General features: G+C 42.3%; 1 protein-coding gene across 2 annotated transcripts in view; it reads right to left on the bottom strand.

Moving 5' to 3' along the window:
• Positions 1-296: 296 nt before the first annotated feature.
• PTEN (phosphatase and tensin homolog) overlaps positions 297-21,321 on the bottom strand; it is a 63,251-nt gene continuing 42,226 nt past the window's right edge. Inside the window, exons 6-9 of one of the 2 annotated variants that reach the window (XM_084845738.1) lie at positions 20,096-20,237; positions 17,280-17,446; positions 3,229-3,456; positions 297-1,990 (exon numbers count right to left, since the gene is read on the bottom strand). In XM_084845738.1, the coding sequence (XP_084701864.1) occupies positions 1,805-1,990; positions 3,229-3,456; positions 17,280-17,446; positions 20,096-20,237 (723 nt within the window). In that variant the 3' untranslated portion in view covers positions 297-1,804. The remainder of the gene's footprint in view (positions 1,991-3,228; positions 3,457-17,279; positions 17,447-20,095; positions 20,238-21,321) is intronic. The other variant, XM_084845739.1, reaches the window with a different exon arrangement.

Genomic DNA, 21,321 nt, shown 5'->3' with positions numbered 1-21,321 from the left:
ACCTTTCAGTCATAGTAATTCTTGCAATGTTCTACGGGGATGGTAGCTGAAATAAAATATAGGAGAGTATGCATAATATATATTATATATAATATATATATAATGCCATTTTCCTTTTCCAATGACTATACCATAAAAACGTAAGCAAGGCTTCGCAGAACCACTGACACATTCAAAATCCAAACCCTCATTCAGACCTTCACATTCCAAAGGAAGAACAACAGTGCAAAGGGCGATTCAACTATGTCCAATCTGGCCCTCTCATGTTAAACAGTAGAACCGTACAAGACACCGAACACTGTCAACATCCAAATATTTTAATGCACAAACTTTTTAGTTGGCTAATGTGGCTTTCAAAATTGTTTAAACAGAAATTAGTCCAATGTAAGTCACGGGAGAAAAGTCAAAGGCGATTCAGTAGTCACCTCTTGCCTATCAGTTTCATTTATGGAATCATAGTACCGGATCAAACTTGGTAAGCCTGAACATTTAGCTCTGAAAAGAGTTTACATAATGGATGAAAGCTATGATCCTGTGCAGCTACATGCAAGTCCCGCTAAAATCAATATGAAGTTATAGGCACGCAACTACACACAGGATTAGAAAAGGGAGCAAAATTCACCAATGAATGTTGAAGAAGCATGCTGCCCCTTTGTTCAGTATTCAGCCTGAGTTCTGCCTTGACTAGTTACCATTTATACCCTTGCTATTAATGTAATGGACTGGGCACAATGGATTCCAAATTCACTCAAGTGGGAAAACCAATAATGAACAAGTTAACGCCAATAAACCAATGGGAGTTTACACCATGAAATTCAAAATAGCAATTCCAAATATTTGAAAGACAAGGGTTGGGTTTTTTTTGATTTTTCTTTTTTTTAGAAAAAAATATTACTCTTGACATTTATCATCCACAGCTTGGGAAATGGCAATCGTAACAAACAAACAACTGTGTAAGCCCATTTCTGACAGATAGCCTCCACATTTGTATGGTTAAGTCATTGTTACTGTGTTTCACATGTGACCACATATTTTCATATCCCTTCATTTACAGATCTTTTATGATGTTGTGGAAGGTTCATTCCTGTACCCCTAATACAAAACCACCCCATCTAGCTGCCTTTTCTAGCACCATTATGCTTAAAAAAAATAAAATGCACAAACAAGCAGTGACAGCGGCGATTCCTCAAATGTCCAGGATTTATTACTGTAGCATGCTAAAGAGGTGCATGTTAAGTAAGCTGGAAATGGTACACAGTCCAGGGTCCAGCACAAAACATTCCTTTCTGAGCTTCTCATTCCACTCTCCTCCCCATATTACATGCATTTGAATGTAGTAAAACCCGTTACTTCTCCGAGCCAACTGCAGACTTATCTGTTGCCACAAAAGTGCAAAGAAAGGGGCAGGATGTGAACCTGTGTATTAGAAAGAACTTTACAGGAACTTCAGTTGGTGACAGAACACAAAAGGAAGATTCCTACGTATACACATCAGATCTGTCTCCACTTTTATAAAACTGGAATCAAATGGGAAAGTGCCATCTTTGTGTTTTCCTAATTGAAATTTAAATGTCCTTGACACAAAAAGGTATATACATAACATAGCTACGTAACCTTTTTTCAACGGGACAACAAGTGTCAAGCCCAACAGCTTCAGAGGGCAACATGAGATTGGTCAGATAAAGAACTGTTCCTACAATTGATAATGGTGACACAATGTCCTATTGCCATTTCAAAAGGTCCATAATTCAGTTTATTCAAGTTTTCTTCTTTGTGGTATTTTTTCCCAAATAAAAAAAAATATTCAGACTTTTGTAATCTGTGTATGCTGATCTTCATCAAAAGGTTCATTCTCTGGATCAGAGTCAGTGGTGTCAGAATACCTATAATGATCAGGTTCATTATCACTAACATCCGGTGTTACTGAAGTTGAGCTGCTAGCCTCTGGGTTTGATGGCTCTTCTACGGTTTTTGTGAAAAACAGCTTCACCTACAAAAAGAGGACAATAGAAATCAGTACATATTTGCTTGAAAGTCAAAAGCCAGGATATCACTTCGTTGGTACGAACTATTGCTTTACAGTGTTATGACAGGAAAAGTGAATACAAAAGTTGATATACCTACATAGGGTTCATAGTGCAAACTAAAAAGATTACAAATTAGGCACTAACATTCTTCAGAAAATTAAAGAAGTAGCATATATCCTGCAGACTGTAGCAGAGGGAGGGATGGGAAGCAGATCTATTCTACTGGCGTAGCTGAGAGATCAGCAACATTTGGCTCTTTCTCTCCTTGAATTGCTGCTATTTCAACTGGTCATTTTAAGTACTTTGTAACTAAGAACTAGTGCCTGAGTTTGATATTCTTTCCTCCTCCCTCCCAATCCCTTTTTCTTTTTGTGTTGTCTTTTTCTAACTGTAAGCCTGAGGGCAGGGACGATCTTATTATTGATCCTGGAAAGCCACTCTGGGAGCCTTTTTCAGCTTAAGACTGGGATTAAAATGCTTCAAATAAATAAGAAATACTATCATGTGTAATTAAAGACTTTCATGGCAGCACCAATATGTTTAAGCCTTATTATTTCCTTGAAGTTTTCCATTCCTTCTAAACTGAACAAATATCTGAAGTTTATACTGCAAAGCTCCATATCTTTAGCTTCTTCAGATTTTCATTTAAAGTTGTCTTTCCCCCCTCTTCCAATTGATGTTTTTAGGATCTGGACATTATCTACTCTTATTAATGGGTTTAGCAAGTTCACTGAAACCTTTTAAGAGTAACTAATAGAACAATTTCCAGTTTAAATGTGTGCTCATTAATTGGAATAGTAAAAGGGGGGTGAATTCCAAGACACCTTTTCTTTCCCACCTACAAGCTTCACTTTACAGAATTCAATTTAAGATGGGCTCTGTCAAAATCAGCTGGATGCTTCTTCCAACTGGGATGCTCTTGTTGTATTTGTATGCAGATACAGACAATGCAAGTAAAAGAAAGGGGGAAACAAGTAATTGTTTCAGTAGGTTGAATGTACCAAAAAAAGTTGAAAATAAAATTCTCCTAAATCTAAACATCTTCTCATTATTTATACTTATGAACATTCATTACTGGGTTGTCAAGCATTTACCCTTGAGGTATGCAATAAATGACTCCTAATTAACTATGCATGCATAACATACTTCAAATCATGGTGCAGTTCAAATCCCGTAATTTGTTGCCTTTGATGACTCTTACCTTAAAGTTGGGAGAAAAATAACGATTTGCCTTGTCTTTATTTGCCTTGTCCAAATCATTTTTTGTTAGTGTAAGTATAAGGTATTCCTTGTCATTATCTGAACGTTCTGTACTGAAAATTCTATCAGGTTCCTGATCTCCAAGAAGACTTCCATTTTCTACTTTGTCAGAATTTTCTTCCAGCCCTGGTATGAAGAATGTATTTACCCAGAAATGAAACATTTTGTCCTAAAAAAGAAAACAGAAGAAGCTTGCTTTAACATAGAAACGAAAATATTGATAGGCTAATGAAAGTTTGCCTGTACAAACATGTAAACAGAAGCAGATGTGAGGGGTTTTACAGTGGGGAGAGCTCTGCCTCTCCCTGACCAAACATGTGCATACAAACAGAAGCAGATGCGAAGGGGTTCTACAGTGGGGAGAGTTCTGCTTCTCTCTATGTTTCTTTTCTATACTGTCACAGAGACATGATTTACACATAATGAGAAATTGTGAAAAAAATTCCCCATGGGGTTTCTTCTTGCAGCAGCGGTCACCATTTTGAATATTCAAGTTATGGTGGGGGCACACTGTAGCTTGTTGTGTCGTGAGAACCTGGTAAAGGGTGGGTTGTTGGGATGTCATGGGCTGTTTTAGGGTTGTGGGTAGCTTTTCAAGCACCCCAACAACCCACCCTTGCTTCGTTTGTACATAATGAAAAGCTATGGTGTACCCCCTCCCCAGCTTGAATATTCAAAATGGTGAGCAGCACCGCAAGGAGAAGCCCCACCAGTAAATTCCCCCATGGCGGCTTCTCATTATGTGTGAACCCACTCAGAAAGTGAAGTTACAATTTTACTGTTCCCTCCATGCTTCTGGTAGTTTCTGGTGTGTTTCTGAGCCCAATTTAAAGTGCTGGTATTGACCTTTAAAGACTTAGATGGTTTGGGACCAAGTTACTTGAAGAACCACCTTTACCTATATCAGCCTGCCCAAACTTTATATCAGAAACAGAGGCCCTACTCATTTGCCCACCTGTGAAAGCAGTCAGGTGGGTGACCACACACGAGAGACCCTTCTCTGCAGCAACCGCACACCTTTGGAACAAGTTGCCATCGGAGGTCTGCCATGCTCTGTCACTGCAGGCTTTTAAGAAGGCCTTGAATACTTCTTATTTTACCTTGGCCTTCTCTTGATATGACTGTTGTTGCTGCTGGTTTTATTGTTGGCTTTTATTGCTATTTTCCTGTGTATATGTTTTTATTGCTTTTAATATTTTAACTATTTTTATGTATTTTATTGCTGTAAGCCACCTTGGGAGGGCTTCTGCCCTGAAAGGCGGCCAAGAAATATTCTAAATAAATACATACATACATACATCTTTTTTTTGATTACCCCACTGACTAAAATTATTATCCAATTAAACATTTGTTGAGCATTTACATTTTAAAGGCTTTCTGCTTGTTTTTGTACTTTTAAATCACCAGGAGGAGGTGGTGGTAGTTTCCTAACTGACACAAGGGCCGGGCAACCAGCACTGTGTGCAGCATTGCTCTGAGAAGACAGACACTGCTTTTAATTGACACAAGGCTTGGCAAATCACAGTGTTGTATAAACGGGAGGGTGGGGAGTGGTATCCTTAACCCAATCCTAGGGAGAAGGCTGTCTCTGTGTTATAAGTGCCGCAAGTGTGGTTTCAATGGGCTCATCTGAATTTATGTATACTTATACATAACCTTTATATCCCCAAATATGTCTGCTTGAACAGCATGAGATGAACTATGTGAATTAGAAGTACACTGTACTCCTATGTGATTGTTGTGACAATAATTGTAATGAGGCAACTAGGGATGACACACACACACACCCCACCTCCACCCCAGCTCAATTTGTAATTGGGCTGAGGAACTGAACTATTCCTCTCCCCCACCCAATAGGAAATGAGTCAAACTAAACCCTATGGTGTCCCCAATATCATTGTGATGGGGTCTGATCCCTCCTCAATGGTCCCTCTGTCAAACTTCTGTGGTTCTCCCAGAAAGTGAGAGGGCTACCTGCCTAGATTAATGTCATATCAACACTCCAGAGCTTCAGATATCGGATGGTATAGAAATGTAATAAATAAATAAAATTGTCCGAGGATAGACAGAGCAAAGAGAAAATTTTCCCTGCCATTACTGGAGCAGGATCAGCCAGAAAACTGAGTGGGAGGGTATACAGATGAAGAGCAGATGTTTTGGAGGCTGATGGGACTGAAGATTTGAATTCTCCTGTTAATTCCAAAATCCGAGCTAGAAAAGAACTCGGGGATTGTAATGGTTGCTCTGTTATTGAAAGCAAGTACTGTAAGCCAGAGTTTATCATGGAGAGCCAGTGTGGTATGGTGGCTAGAGTGTTGGACTGGGAGCCAGGAGATCTGGGTTCTAGTCCCCACTTGGCCATGGAAGCTCACTGGGTGACTTTGGGCCAGTCACAGAGTCTCAGCCCAACCTACCTCACAGGGTTGTTGTTGTGAGGCTAAAATGGAGAGGAGGATTATGTATGCCACCTTGGGTTCCACAAAGAGGAAAAAAGGTGGCATATAAATGTAATTAATTAATTAATTAATTCACAGACTTTAGCAACTTTGTCTCTAAAGACAATTCTAATGGTTACAGGTCAACTAAATACCACGAGTTTGTAAAAGCACAATTAAAACAGGGTAGTACCAAAACAAAAACAGCCATACTTCCTTTTTATTACTTATTCTGCCACAATCCATGGCTGTTTGTATGGCTGTAGGTATTACTACCGATAGTAGCAAATGTTAAGAAACTACAGCTCCCATTAGCTTAAACTAAAATTTACCTTAATGGGGATACTTGAATTCTCAGTGCTATAAGGCAGACCCCACCATTAAATGTTTTCTATTCTAGACTTCTGTTCCATTCTAGATTTGCTAGTTTTCTCTAAGAAATTTGGCAAGCTGCAAGGGAAAGAACCTGCCTTCCATCAATGCAAAGTAAGTATAGAAGGTTGCCAGATTAAAGAAACACTGTTTTTTAAAGAGTAACTCTGAATGCCATTTTTCTTCCATAAGGAACCCAAGGCAGTGTACATTATCCTCCTCCTCTCCATTTTATCCTCACAACAACAACCCTGTGTGGTAGGCTGGGCTGAGTGTCTGTGACTGGCTCAAAGTCACCCAGTGAGCTTCCATGACTCGAGTGGTGACTAGAACCTGGATCCAACTCCTGGTCCAACATTCTAGTCACTACACCACACTGGCTCATTAGTTATTGTCATTATAAACTAGATAAAGAATGGAAGAGATGCAGGAGGTTTAAAGTGAGGTTTGAGTGCGTGCCCCCTCATATGTTACACAGGAAGCTTATTTATTTCCTCTTTTAAGATAAAGTGCTGACTGCATTAGCCACATATTTCATGGTCCGATGTTGAAAGGATTACAGAAGGAAAGTGAAATGGTTCTCCATCTTTAAATGTACTTTTCTGGTCTGGGTATGTTATGTAAAGGTTGCTAAAAGGAGTACGCAGCTGACGTAGCATTGTTCAATGAAATGCAGCTGTTAAGGATTTATTTATAGAACTTTCAGATTGCTTTTTTATTTAGAACACAGAAAATGGTGTTGGTAATATCTGTAAAGACTATCTAGTTATTCTGTTAAAAAATAAACTATTGTGTTTCAAAGAAATGCACTTCTTTGAACAGGAAATCCTGTAGCCAGTAGGGGGCCTCCTCCACTCGTTACCCTACTGAAGTGGGTTTCACCAGGGTAGAACAAAGGATGGGACGAAAATAAAGCATAATATCAGAATATTAAAAGTTTTCTAAAACTGACCTAATAATTTAAGGCTTAATAAGCAAGGGAGTTGTACTGCTTACTGCTCAAGATATTGGACTTTCATTGCCTTTCCTCTCCACCTTTCATAAGATATACAATTTTCTAGAGCCATTTCAAATAGGAGTTTAGGCCTGGTTTTGGAAACTACCTTGGTGGCACAGTGGGGTAACCTCTGATGGGAGAGACATGGGTGGAGTATGACCCTGTTAATTCTCCTTGATCTCTTTCAGAACCATCAGTCATTTGTAGGGGACCAACTGATTTTCCATGGGAAGTCTGTGACCCCATACTGGGGCATGTTTTTTCTTGTGGACATCCCCGTTGTTCAGAATCTACATGTTGCCATGCGTACAAGTGCTGTGGCAGGGGGCCAAGGGGGACATTCAAATTGACTATAGTCTTGTCCAGAAAACTGGAAGTATCTTCCACATTTATAATTGTACAGTGACCATTCATGACTTAAATTAACCAGTTTTATGCTCTTAACACTTTGATCTAGCTTTGGATTGATAAGAACGGTTGTTAAGATGCAAAGTATAGAAGCATTGCAAGAACACGTATTCCCCCCTTTTTGTATTTAGCACCTTATCAACTTTTTATCAATCTGAATGTAGACTACAGTTATAGAGCATAAAATTAAGGTTAATTTTCATCATGAATGGTTGCTGTATAAATGAGATAATGCCAATTTTCTGGACATAGTTATGGCCATTTTAAATGTCCTCCTTAGACTCCCACCACAGCACTTGTGGGCACAGCAACATGTGGACTCCAAACCAAAGCAATGGGGGAAAAAACCCTAATATTATACTATACATTTTCCTGAGAACCCACCAATCTTACCACTTGATCCTCAATTATATGGTATCCTTCTGAAGAGGCCATCTTGAGTTGGGTGTGGACTGTAGTGCATTTCAGTGGTTCTGCTCATACCAAGAGGGTCATGTCTAGAGGATGGTGCTAGCGAATTTCTGCTCAACCTGATATTTATGCTCCAGGGTCCCACAGTGTTGCATCCTATTTCCCATTCTATTCAACATCTACATGAAACCACTAAGCAAGGTCAACTAGGAATTTAAGAGTGTCCATCAATATGCAGATAACGTGTGGCTCTATTTCTTTTTCATCTACCCCAGGGGAGTGCAGGATCAGTGCCTGGCTATGGTAATAGACTGGATAAGGGCTAACAAACTGAAGCTCTATCCAGCCAAACTAGATGCACTGTTAGAAGCAGGTTCATCTGTCTAGATGAGTGATGCCTGTTCTGAATGGAGCTGACACCTCCTAAAGGATCAAGTTATAGTTTGTGGGTGCTCAGATCCACCTGTCATTAGGCACCTCTGGTTTCTGTGGCACAGAAAGACAGGTTACTTACCTGTAACTGGAGTTCTTCAAGTGGTCATCTGTGCATTCACACATATGGGCTCAGTGCCCGTGCAGAGCCTCGACTCAGGAACTTCTATAGCTGAGGAATTTTTGGCGGGAACCCTTCCCCCATTATCCACTAAGCATATTCCAGCAGGTTCCCGCTCAAACCCTCAGTTCCAAGGAGACTACCATTGTGGCTCCTGAAACCAAGGAACTCCGGTACCAACATCAAGATGAAGTTGACACCGAAGTGGGGATGGTGGGTGGGTTGTGTGAATGCACAGACGACCACTCGAAGAACTCGAGTTACAGGTAAGCAATCTGACTTTCTTCTTCGTGGTCTCTGTGCATCACACATAAGGGTGAATAACAAGCTTATGTACCCGGAGGTGGGTTGGTGTCATCAACAAAGAACTTCGGACAACACCGTCCAGCCGAATGAGCAGTCTCTTCTGGCTTGAACATCGAGACGGTAATGTTTAATGAAGGTTGAAGGAGTCAACCAAGTTGCAGCCTGACAGACATCCGGTATCGAAACCCCTCTTTCAAATGCCACCGATGACACTATCGCTCTGATTGAGAGTACCTTCACCGAACCAGACAACTCTCAGCCCTGAGGTTCGTAAGACGGTTTAATGGCTTGTACTACCCAAGCCGCTAGGCGCTGGGAGGAGATGGGGTAACAAACAAATGCTGGGATCGACGGAATGCCTCTGTCCTAGCTTTGTAGAATGACAAAGCCCTAAGGACATCTAAGGTATGCAGAGTCTTCTCAAGGTCTGTTGAGGACGAAGCGAAAAATGCAGGAAGAACAATATCCTGACCCAAATGAAAACCTGAAATCATCTTAGGCAGGAAAGCAATGTCAGTGCAAAGTACAACTTTGTCCCTGTGAAATCGTAAGTATGGATCATCCAACTGAAGGGCACATAACTCTCCAGACCATCAAGCCGACGAGATGGCTACTAAAAATGCCACTTTAAGCGTGAGGAGACGAAAATCCCTTGTAGCTAGTGGCTCAAAGGGTTTCTTGGCAAGTGCATGCAGCACTACAGACATGCTCCATGTTGGTACCGGAAGTTTCACAGGAGGAGCAAGGTTTTTAACTCCTCTCAAAAACTGACAAATCATAGGATGTGAGGAAAGTGATGAAAGATTGTTAGCAAGAAGGGAAGCCAAAATAGCTGCTACATATACTCTCAGAGATGAACTTCTGAGGCCTTGCTCATGAAGCAAAAACAGGAACTTCAGCACATTCCATACCATACAATGAACAGGATTGAAGTCATTGTCTCTAGCAAAAAGAGTAAAACGTGTCCACTTGCTAGCATAAGATTTTATAGTAGCAGGTTTCCTAGCTGCCTCAAGAACAGCCTGGAGTGAAGCCAGTATGTCTAGCCCATGTATTGTTGGATCCACCACGCTGTGAGGCATAAGGTAAGTAGATCCGGATGTCTCACCTTGCCTGCATCTCTGGACAACAGTGTCAGTATCGACATGAGTCAAAGACAGTCCCCTCTGGATCAATGCAGGAGTTTGGCAAACCACGGCTGTCTAGGCCACCAAGGTGAAATCAGGATGCCCTCTGCCTCGTCCTCCTCTATCTTTGCAATCACTTGGGTAAGAAGAGGGAATGGAGGAAACATGTAAAGGAAACATCCCTTCCAATTCCTGGCAAAAGCATCTCTGAGAGATCTCACACCTCTGCCCGCTCGGCTGCAAAAACTGCAACACACAGCATTCTTGTCCCATTCAAAGAGGTCCACAGAGGGTAGACCCCATCGGCGGAACAGTCTGTTGCGGACGCTCAGATTGAGCTCCCATTTGTGAGAGACTGGAAAGGAGCGGCTCAGCCGGTAGGCCAAAATGTTGTCTTCGCCCGCAATATAAATTGCTGTAAACGTGATGTCCTGTATGATGCACCATTCAAAGATTTATATTGTCAATCGAATTAAAAGCATCGAATGAGTCCCTCCTTGTTTGTTGAGGTGGAATACCGCCACCGTGTTGTCGGAAGCAATTTGGATGCAACGACCACGAAGGATAGCTTCAAAAGCCTTCAGGGCTTTGTCGACTGCCAGTAGTTCCAGGCACTGATGTGATTTTTTGCTTCCACCTCCGACCAGAGTCCCTGTACTTTGAGGTGCCCGCAGTGAGCACCCCAGCCCAACATGGAGGCATCCGTTGTGACCATCAACACTGGGGTGGGAAGGTGGAAAGGCAGGCCCTGTAAGAAGTTCAACAACACAGTCCCCCAATGCAGGGAAGCCCGGACCAGAGGAGGGGGCCGTATCCTGACCCTGCGGGGGTCTTGGTGTAGATCAAATGCTCTGATGAACCAATTCTGCAACGTCCTCATGTGAAGACAGGCATATGGGACCACTGCAGTGGTAGCTGCCATTAATCCAAGTAGTTTCTGTATCGTGTGAGCTCGAATGGTATGGTAGGTTAGGATGTCCGACGCAAGCTGCTCTAACACTTGTGCTCGATTTCGAGGAAGAAACGTCCGACCTTCGAGGGAATCTATAGAGGCTCCAATGAACTGAACAATGTGAGGCAGCACCAAAACCAATTTCTTCATGTTCACACACAAGCCGAGGTTTTCCAACAATTGCAGTGTTAGCTGGACAGTCTTCTGTAGACGGATCTTTGAGCAACTAAAAGCCAGTCTTCCCGGTAATTATAGATTTGTACTCCTTTAAGCCTTAGAGGGGCACACGCCACAGTAATGCATTTCGTGAAGACCCGTGGAGCTGTAGTGAGTCCAAAAGGCAACACCCTGAACTAGTAAGCAAAACCGTTGACTGTGAAGCGGAGAAAACGCTGGCTGAAATCCTCTATCGCAATGTGGAAGTACACATCCCTCAGACTGATGATTGCAAACCAATCTCCTATCTGGACCAAGGGTAGGATCACAATCAATGTAGTCATTCTGAACTTTTGGGGTGGAATGAACACACTGACGCCTCTGAAATCCAAAATTGGTTGAAGTCCACCATCTTTTGGAGGCACCGTGAAATAACAGGCATACCCCCCACACACACCCATGTTCATCTCCCTCAGAAGAACTGGGTGGATTGCACCCTTTGACAGAAGAATGTCCACATCCTCCAGGAGCAAGGGAGTTGGCATTGTCGTTGCAATGCCTGAAAAAGGTGGGAGAATGTTGAACTCGATTTTATAGCCTTGATAAATAATAGCAAGGATCCAGAAGCTTGTTGCTATCCACTGCCAAGCTGGAAAAAAGGCTGTGAGATGGGAGCCAAAGAGGGGAGAGTGGTCCAAGAGGTGAAGTGCCAGAATCGGGCAGTCAAAGACATTGCTTCTTTGTGTAGTCCGGTCTCATGTGAGATGATGGCAAGCGAGATGTTGAACCAAACTGACATTTCTGCTGAGAGGGTGGCTGCTGATCTAACTGAGATCAAGGTTGATTGAAAAAGGATTGCTGATACCAGCGATATTGTCAAAAAGGTGGCTGGGCCTGTGACAGCCCCATTTTCCATGCTGTGGTCTTTGCCTTTCGAATAGTATCCATGGCCTCATCGGTCCTAAAGTTAACTAGACGCCCTGTCGAATGGGAGGTCCTCAATTCAGGAGCGTGCCTCTTGAGTAAGGCCTGCTGATCTCAACCATGCGTGCCGTCGGAGTGCTATCGCCCCACCATTGCGGCTTGGTTCCAGGCTGTGCTAATTTGTTGTCTCGCAAGTTTAGTCGCCTCTGACTGGAAAACACGCACCAACTCTCGCTGATCATCTGGGAGATAGTCGCACAAGGAACCTATCTTCTCCCACAAAAAAAAGCTGGTACTGCGACATGGTCACCTGGTAGTTCATAACCTTTGAACCAAGGGAGGCGGAAGAATATATACACCTGTCCATCAATTCCAAGCTCCTGCCCTCTTTGTCTACCGGAGAAGAATGAATTCGATTAGATTTCCCCTGTGAAGATTCCACAATGACCTAATTAGGTGGAGGATGAGTAAATAAAAATCTCACATCCTTTTCTTGGACGCCTATACATAGTCTCTAGTCTCCTCGAGGTCGTAGTCATAGAGGAAGGAGCTTTCCAGGAAAGCTGCACCGTTTGAAGTTGGCAAAACTGGGATTGCCACCGGAGTGCTAGAGTTGGTAAGGACATCAAACACCAGATCTTTGGCTCTCTCCACCAGTTGGTGAGTCTCAAGACCTAATGACTGGTCCATTCTAGAAACTTTTTCTGAAAAACGTCCCATGTCCTCCAATGGAGAAGATGGGTCCTGAGAGCCCACTGCGCCATCAGGTGACGATAGCGCAACGGTACCGATGAGGTCAAAGTGGAATCTGATTGGTAGTTTTCCCTTGGGGAACAGGAGGCGTCTCTGTGAACCTGTCTCCCTTGATCCCTACAGGAGTCTACTTGAGGAATCAGAAAAGCTACCCTGTGCTCATCATCTTTACACATCTCGGATGCCATAGGATCCAATGGCTGAAGAGCAAGCGGTCAGGGCAGAGGAGCAGACAGTGGTAATCCCGGAGGAGGCGCCCTCACTACTGGCAGGGGAGGTGGTGGTGGCATAAACCCTTCTGCACCCGACGATTGACCTTGGGGAGAGTAGTCCCGGCGATATCATGTTGTTCTGTGACTGGAACAGTGACCATATTGATAAGGATGATGATGGTAAAAATTCCAGTCATCCCAGTCATGGTGGTATCTTGGGGGAAATGAACAGTCTGATCCTTGATCCCAGTCAGAGTGGGGAGATTGAGATCTCTCTCTAAAGTACATTCGTCTCGGGGCAGGTGTTCTTTCGCCCTCTTGAGAGTAAGCTGAGCAGACTGACTGTGGTTCTGCCTGTCAGTGTTGGCTCGATCCCTGGTCGGTGTCTAATCTCTTATCTTGCCCTCCAAGACAGAAGCCAGCGGTACCGGTACCGATATCAATACCAAAGGTGCTGCAACCATTGGAATTGGTGAATCCAACACTGGAGGAGGAGAAGGCAAACGACCTGGCAACTTGATTGAAGAAATGACTTGCCTAGACTCTTTCTTCTTTTTCTTTTGCCCTTCGGAAGAATGGAAGATCTCGCCTTTTTTTTGATACTTTCTTTGCTAAAGAGACCGCCAAAGATCGTCCCGGAGTTGGTGGGTCAGAACGGCCCATGGCTAGAGCCAGAGCTGATTGAAAGGATGTAGTTGCTGACTATTCAGCAGTCTCCTCCCAAGGAGGCTTGTCTGCACCCTCAGTGCCACTTGACCCTGACGCCATAGGCTTCCTAGGGGTGTCTGCTGCTTTTAACGCCTTCTCCCAAAGGATCGCCTTGAGCCTGTTAACATGATTTTTTCTAGCTTGCTTGCTAAAGGACATACAGTGGTGACAGGCCTTGACAGTATGTCCTTCACCGAGACAAAGCAGGCACAGTGAGCGACCATCTGTGGGGGGGAGTTTACCTCCACAACGAACACATTTCCTAAAAGGCGCCTTAACAGCCATACGCCCTGAGGCGACGCGTGATGGAGCAATCACCTAACTGGCACAGGTAAATCAAATAAATCAAATCAATCAAGACAGAATACTAGGGAGAGAAAGAAGAGAAAAAGAGAGCGTAGGAAAAAAATTATGAACTTAAGAAATCTCTCAGCACAGTCCGAAGACCAAGAAGCCCCTTTAGTCAAGTACTACCACAATGGTGGTCTCCTTGGAACTCAGGGTTTGAGCGGGAACCCGCTGAAATATGAGCAGTGGATGGTGGGGGAAGGGTTCCCACCAAAAATTCCTCAGCTATAGAAGTTCCCAAGTCGAGGCTCTGTGCAGGCGTTGAGCCCATATGTATGATGCACAGAGACCACGAAGAAGAATGCCTTTGACTAGCTTAGGTTGGTATCTTAGTTATGTCCCTCTCTCAATGTAGATAAATTGGCTTCAGTAGTCCATGCTCTGGTAACCTCCCATTTGGATTACTGTAATGAGGCTGCTTCTGAAGATAGCTGGGAAAATTCAATTGACACAGAATATGGCAGAGAGCACCCTAACTGGGCTTAGGCGTTTCAAAAATATTATACCAGTACTCTTCCATATGCATTGTCTCTGGGATAGTTTCTGTGCCCAAATCAAAGTGCTGTTTTTGACCTATAAAGCCCTGAACAATTTAGGACAGGGGAGGAGAACCTGCGGCCCTCCAGGTGCTGTTGAACTCCAACTGTCGCTTCAGCCAGCATGGTCAATGATCAGGGATCACAGGAAGAGCACTATTAAACAAAATGCTAGAAATTTTTGCGTTAGCACTCTAACTGAGAATCTCTCTAAAGATCTGTGCACAGATTCAAACAGTATTATATACAAACAGTATTATATAAAACCAGGCTTTTAGTATAATATTAACACTTTCTTCCATGTAAACCAAATGTTTCAAGTTTCTACACTTGCCTCTCACATAAAACAAAGGTTAATTTTGAAAGAGAACAGATTTAGCAAGTCAGATTCACTGAGGTTTTTTTTTTAACTGAAGAACGTAACTAAAAAAAAAATGTAAAACGGCAAGTTCTATTTCAAAGACTTATTTTCAGTTCCTACATACATCATTCCTTCTAATGCCAATACCAGTTTTCCCATGCTCATAAGAATGTATCCAAAACCATACCACCCACACACAAGAGGGAAGCAGGGGCAGACTTGGGGAAATCCAGAGGTTTGCAGGGGTACAAAAAAAGTTTAAAAACTCTATTGGGGGAGGGATTCCCAGAAACAGCCCCATGATAACTCAACAGCAATGAATGTTTTATTGATAGACTGAGCAGGTAAAAATACTGACAACTGGGAAGGGTAATGAAATGGAGTGGCAGGAAAAGGGAGAAAGAGATACAGAGATAGAAAGGGTAGACAGAACTCTAATTGTTTGGATAACTAATTACCTAGTTTTCGTTGAGAAGCTATTTTAAAATGTCCCCAGGGATGAAATGAGAACTGTCCATAGAATGGAGAAATCAAATTTCTGATGTAGCTGGGATTCAGCACAAACCCAAAATGTAGACAAAAAACAAAACTGAGAAAAAACCTGAAGTGGCTGGATATATGAACAGAAGCACTCCACACTGCAACATTTTGTTGCAGAGCCCCACTTATAGGTGTATGTATATTCACATAAACTTTAACCTACATGCCAACATCTTTCCATACAATAAATTCAAAAAATCTGGAATCTGGTTTTATTGCAAGTTATGACAAGTAGTTGAAGGAGTAGATTTTGGAGCAACACAATTCTAAAGCCAATATCCAAAACCATCATATTCCTCTTGTTTTCTGTTGAGTATTATAAAGATTCACTGACCAGCTTGTACCTTGGATGTGGTATTGAGGATTTCCTGGCTTACCTTGGCAGAGTTCAATATACACACTGAAATCAATTCAGGATTTCATAGCCTCCATGACAACCATGGTCCCAGATAACTGATCTAATTAATGCTACATCTGATGTTTTGACACTGGCTTGGGAAAGGTTGCTCCAGTTATTTGTGTTAAGACACCATGCCACAATCCAGATCATAAACTTCTAAAGGCTCATATCCCTAACTTTCTATGCTTTCAAGGTAGAAAGCCAGATAGCTCCACATATTTCCAAAGGTAAACAGACCTAACGGGATTTAAGCGTTCTCTGGGAGCTACTGATTTTGATAACCATTGATGACAAAGCAGTTTCAACTTTTCAAAGCAACTCAATCATCACAGGCAGGAAATAAGTGTATAGTTGGGCCAACCTTGTCCTATGACACCATTCTTAAGTGATTTTAGTCATTTCAAGCAAGAAATTCCTTAGTGATAAGCAATTGCCTATAATCTCCTCAGGATCTACCTTGTGACATCCTATCCTGTATTCCCTCCTATACAAGAGATCATTAGGCAAGTTCTTATGTGGGCAGTGTGACCAGGTGTCATGAAGGTTGATTTCAGACAACTGTTATGTATCCTTAGCTGGGATCCAGAGAGTAGCTTACATGGGTGGAAGGGACTTCTGCTAATTCCCCCTTTCTGCAGCAGTCCCCTGTATCCCAGCCATTCCATAGACATGACGGCAGCAGTTAAGTTTTTTCTCATGTCTGCCCCATTTACCTATAAATCAGGTGGGGGACTGGGGTCCAATTCTAACATGCCAGAATTGAACTCTCTTCCACTTTACCTCCCTGTGGTCCAATAACCCAGGCAATTTTCTCCCAGCCCAGCTTAATTCTACTACTAAAGTCAGACTAAGAAGAAAAAAACTCAGGTGACTGAGCATGGAGGAAGACAGATTCCACCTAAATTCCCCTTTTGTGTTAAAATTAGACCCACCTCTTTACACACGAATAGAGCAGACTCAAGAGCAACCCACATCGCTGCTACTGTTATATCTAATTTGGGCCTTGGGCCTGGATTCACTGCAACACCTGGATCTTCACATAGCAGCAGCAGCAGATGGGAGTATTTTTTTCACCAACTTTATATACATAGGAAGTCGCAGTCCTTTCTACCACCATTGATGTGAATAAGCTAAAAACACTACAGCAATTAATTGTTTACCCCTAAAGACTGTTTAGAAACTTCAGATGGTGCAAAATATGGTAGTCATCCTTCTTGAGAGGGAAATATCATGGAAAACAAAATAGAACATCTGCACTGGCTTCCTACAGCATTTTAGAGACAATAAAAATAGAAACCAGGTAAGTGGTACATACACATTTCTCCCTTTCACACAAACTGTTGAAGTGGTGACAGTGGAAGGATCAGTAACTCATTGTACCTTACCACTTTTGTAGAAGTCTGAAGTCACCCACAGTAGAAAGAACTGAAGGGGAGGTGAATATATTTAGAACTAGCAAAGAATAAAAAATATTTTTCAGACCCAGAACAAACCTTTTTCAACATCTTGTTTTGCTTATGGAAGAATTCCACTTTGATATCGCCACACACAGGCAATGGCTGAGGGAATTCGAAGTACATGTATTTGTCTTCACGTCTTGTGGGTCCTGAAGAGGAGGTGAATATCTTCACCTTAAGCTGGTAGACCACAAACTGAGGATCTGTAAGATGAAAACAGTAATTTTACAACAAACCGTTTAAAAGACCAGAGTTAAGAGGGAACTTACTTGAAACAACCATTTTAAAAAGGCTTTTGTCACTTTTGTCACTAATATCCAATATGAATTAAGTTATGCTAAATCGTTTAGGTTTGCTTTCGAACTGTGGTGCTGGAGAAGAGTCTTCACAAGAAGACTCTTACGAGTCCCGTGGACTGCAAGGAGGTCAAATCAGTCCATCCTAAAGGAAATCAACCCTGAGTGCTCACTGGAAGGACAGATACTGAAGCTGAAGCGCAAATATTTTGGCCACCTAATGCAAAGAGAAAACTCACTGGAAAAGACCCTGATGCTGGGAAAGATTGAAGGCAAAAGGAGAAGGGGACGGCAGAGGATGAGATGGCTAGATAGCATCACCGATGCAATGAATATGAACTTGAGCACGCTCCGGGAGAGAGCGCAGGACAGGAAGGCCTAGCGTGCTATGGTCCATGGGGTCACGAAGAGTCGGACAAGACTGAATGACTGAACAACAAATCGTTTAGGTATGCTAACAAATCTAACGGTTTCCAAATTAGGTCAGAAATTTTATGCATGCCTACCTGGGAGTAAGCTCCATTGAACTCATTGGGACTTACTTCCAAGAAGAGTAAGCATATATAAGTTTAGACTGTGCATCTTATACAAAATGTAGAGTGGAAGTTTCATTATTTGTTCTGATCATAAATTAAACTAAAGGACAAGCCATTATAGAAAAGCACACAGTAAATCATTTAGGAGAACCTGTGAATGCTTGAGCCTATTTCCTGACTAGACAGAAAAAAATGGAAGCTTTTGACTCTATAAATGCAGGGTCTATAGACATGGCTGATGTGCCATATTAAGGTGGTTATGGAACAAGGACATTTAAAACAACTTCTAATGACTTTTCCAGTGTAACACAAAAACCAAAACACCTACTTTCCCAGCAATACGTAACAAGGTTCTAACAGTTTCATCAATAAGCCACTGTGGCAGCCTGTCTAGAAGGAAGAGTGAGCCACATGTGCATGTATCACAGGAAACAGATCTACTTAAAGAAACTGACCTGATTCACACAATGCTAACCCATGCTTTATTCAACCCATGGTTAACCCATGGTTTGTTGCCCTACCTGGTGTTTGTCTGGCAGATGACAGAACTAACTGTTGCTTCTTTCCCTCCTTTGCCCACTCCCTTCCTGTATCCCAATGCCTTTGTGGCGTAATACTGGCATGTAGAGTGGCTAGATTTTTTGATTTTTTTTCACCATTCTTGTGCACCACCTCTGTAGCCTGGCAAGAAGCCATGATTCTGGGTTCAGACTTAACAACCACCCATCATTTAAACAACCTAGAATTTACAACCCAACAAATCATGGGTTCGCTTACTGAGTTGTTTGTGGTTAATGTTTGTTAGTGCAGCTGGGTTCGCACATCATGACAACCCAGAACTCAACAAACCATGGGTTTAATCAACTGTGGTTAGCATTATGTGTGAATTAGGTCAGTGCCACTGTGCATGAAAGCAAACTGCCAAGATATTGATTTGTTTTAATTCTATTATACTAACTATTTGCAGGAATTAAAACTTGTAGGTAAATCTATACGGTAAATCTATATAGAACAAACTGCCTCCCCAATTTGTAAAAGAATAGCTAATTCCTATCAATAGTTATGCTGTTATGCATTAACAGTACTGCCCAAGTACAGTCTGGCTCAGTTCTAGTCAGCCCAAAATTCTTAGACATAGCCATGTGACAATGTACTGCTATAGTGCAGGCACTACATGCAAGACAGACAGGACCTGTACCATATTTTTGCAGGGGCAATGGAGAATTTCTAGGGGAAATGCTATAGAAGAATCAAGCTCGATAACGGGGGCATATCAATCTGCCAAAGGAAGCTCTGAAATGACCTGAAGTATTACTACAAATAAGGGCTTTGAAGAGAAGTTGAAGAATTAAGTTTGGGCTTTAAAAATATATATTATTATTATTAATTACCACTCCTATCCAACGAGGTGGGTAGGACCATCACAAAGTGACAGAGCATCTACTTGCATGCAGAAGGTCCCAAGTTCAATGCTCCATCCTCCAATTTAATCCTCCAATTAAAAGGATCTTAGTTAAAGCATGTTGAAAATGACTGTCCAAGACCCAGGAAAACCACTGCTGGAGCAGACTATATTGCTTTAGATGGAACAGTGGTCTGAAAATATACAGAAGCTTCACAGAGAACCAATATGATGTAGTGTCAGACTAGGATAGGGGAGACTTGAGATTCACATCAGCTAAGATGGTTACTTTGAGACCTTGGGCAAATACCTCACAGAATTGTTGAGGATAAAAGGGAGGGTGATGAGAGGAAGTGAAGAGCCTGAACTCCTTAGGGGAAAGGTGGAATAAACATGTAATGAATGTATATTCATATGAATGGTTCCAAAAATCTGGGAGATAGTTAAACAGTCAAAACTAGTAAATTTACAACATTCTGCTTAAGAAGTTATAGTGTGGTGTATACCAGTTTAAATGCATCAGTTATACTTTCAGGGAATGAGTGAAACTGTAAATAAATAGAAATACAAATATTAGCAGATATCTAACATGGCAGAAGAGCTTAGAAAGGTACTTACTGCAAGTGCCGCCACTAAACATTGGAATTGTTTCAAACATCATTTTGTGAAAGAGCAATGCCACGGGTCTATAATCCAGATGATTCTTTAAAAGATAGCTGTAGTAATATACGTAGCGCCTCTGACTGGGAATAGTTACTCCCTAAATAAAAACGAAGTAGTAAGAGCAAGAAGACTGATCACGTATAACATTTTCACAGCTTGTTACTTGAACTGACTTCCATAAATTAAATTCTAAAAAGGAATCAGAACAATAGCTGCATACAGGCAAATCTGTCTGTCTCCCACATATTTCTGACAACTTGAGACATCTGATGCAACTCTTCTGAATCCAACTAAGCAACCAAAAGGAAACCCCAAACAAAAGTCAAGCTTTTCTTTTTCCCAGGGGGTGCTACATTGCTTTGTTTTTTCCAGCACTGCTGCTTAATCAAAACAAAGAGGGCAATTAAGGCAAAGAAGCATGTGCATCTCCTTCCCACTTGTGGCAAGCTGCAAGAGGACAGCACCAGAAGGGGGCATAGGACATTCAAATATGGTTGCTGCTCCATCTATGGATGTTAGAGAATTCCGCCACAGATCTCAGTGAGGCTGAATGCCAATGCATTCGGCCCCCCGAAATCCGTGGCGGAACGAAGCCCCCGCCCCCCCCACAAAAGGCGCGTGAAACGGAGCACTTACCTGCTGCTGTCCACACTGACTTGTGAATGGCGGCCGCCTGGGGCCGCCATTCACTTCCTCATCATAGCTGTGATAGGCTACGTAAATAATTACATAGCCTATCATGGCTAACGCAGGGATGCCATTTGCGTCCCTGCAGAGGCTGTGATAGGCTACGTAAGTATTTACGTAGCCTATCACGGCAAGCTAAAAAAAAAAAACAGCATACGAAAATGGTGGCGGCTACGGTGGCCGCCATTTGCGTTCCCTTTTTTTCGCTGTTTTAGCCTACATAAATATTTACATAAGCTATTACGGCGAAAAAAAAAGGGGAACGCAAATAGCGTAGTGGGCGCTATTGGCGTTCCTTTTTTTTCGCTGTAATAGCTTACGTAAATATTTATGTAGGCTAAAACAGCGGGGGGGAAAAGGAACGCAAATGGCACCCACTATGCTATTTGCGTTCCCCTTTTTTTCGCTGTAATAGCTTACGTAAATATTTATGTAGCCTAAAACAGCAAAAAAAGAAGGGAACGGAAATGGCGGCCACCGTAGCCACCGCCATT

The sequence above is a fragment of the Heloderma suspectum genome, chromosome 3 (assembly GCF_057233095.1).
Source record: "Heloderma suspectum isolate Gila_16-S chromosome 3, 16-S_ref, whole genome shotgun sequence".
Classification (NCBI taxonomy): Eukaryota; Metazoa; Chordata; class Lepidosauria; order Squamata; family Helodermatidae; genus Heloderma; species Heloderma suspectum.
Note: the sequence above shows the minus strand (reverse complement) of the source record. Positions and strands in the feature narration are given on the sequence as shown.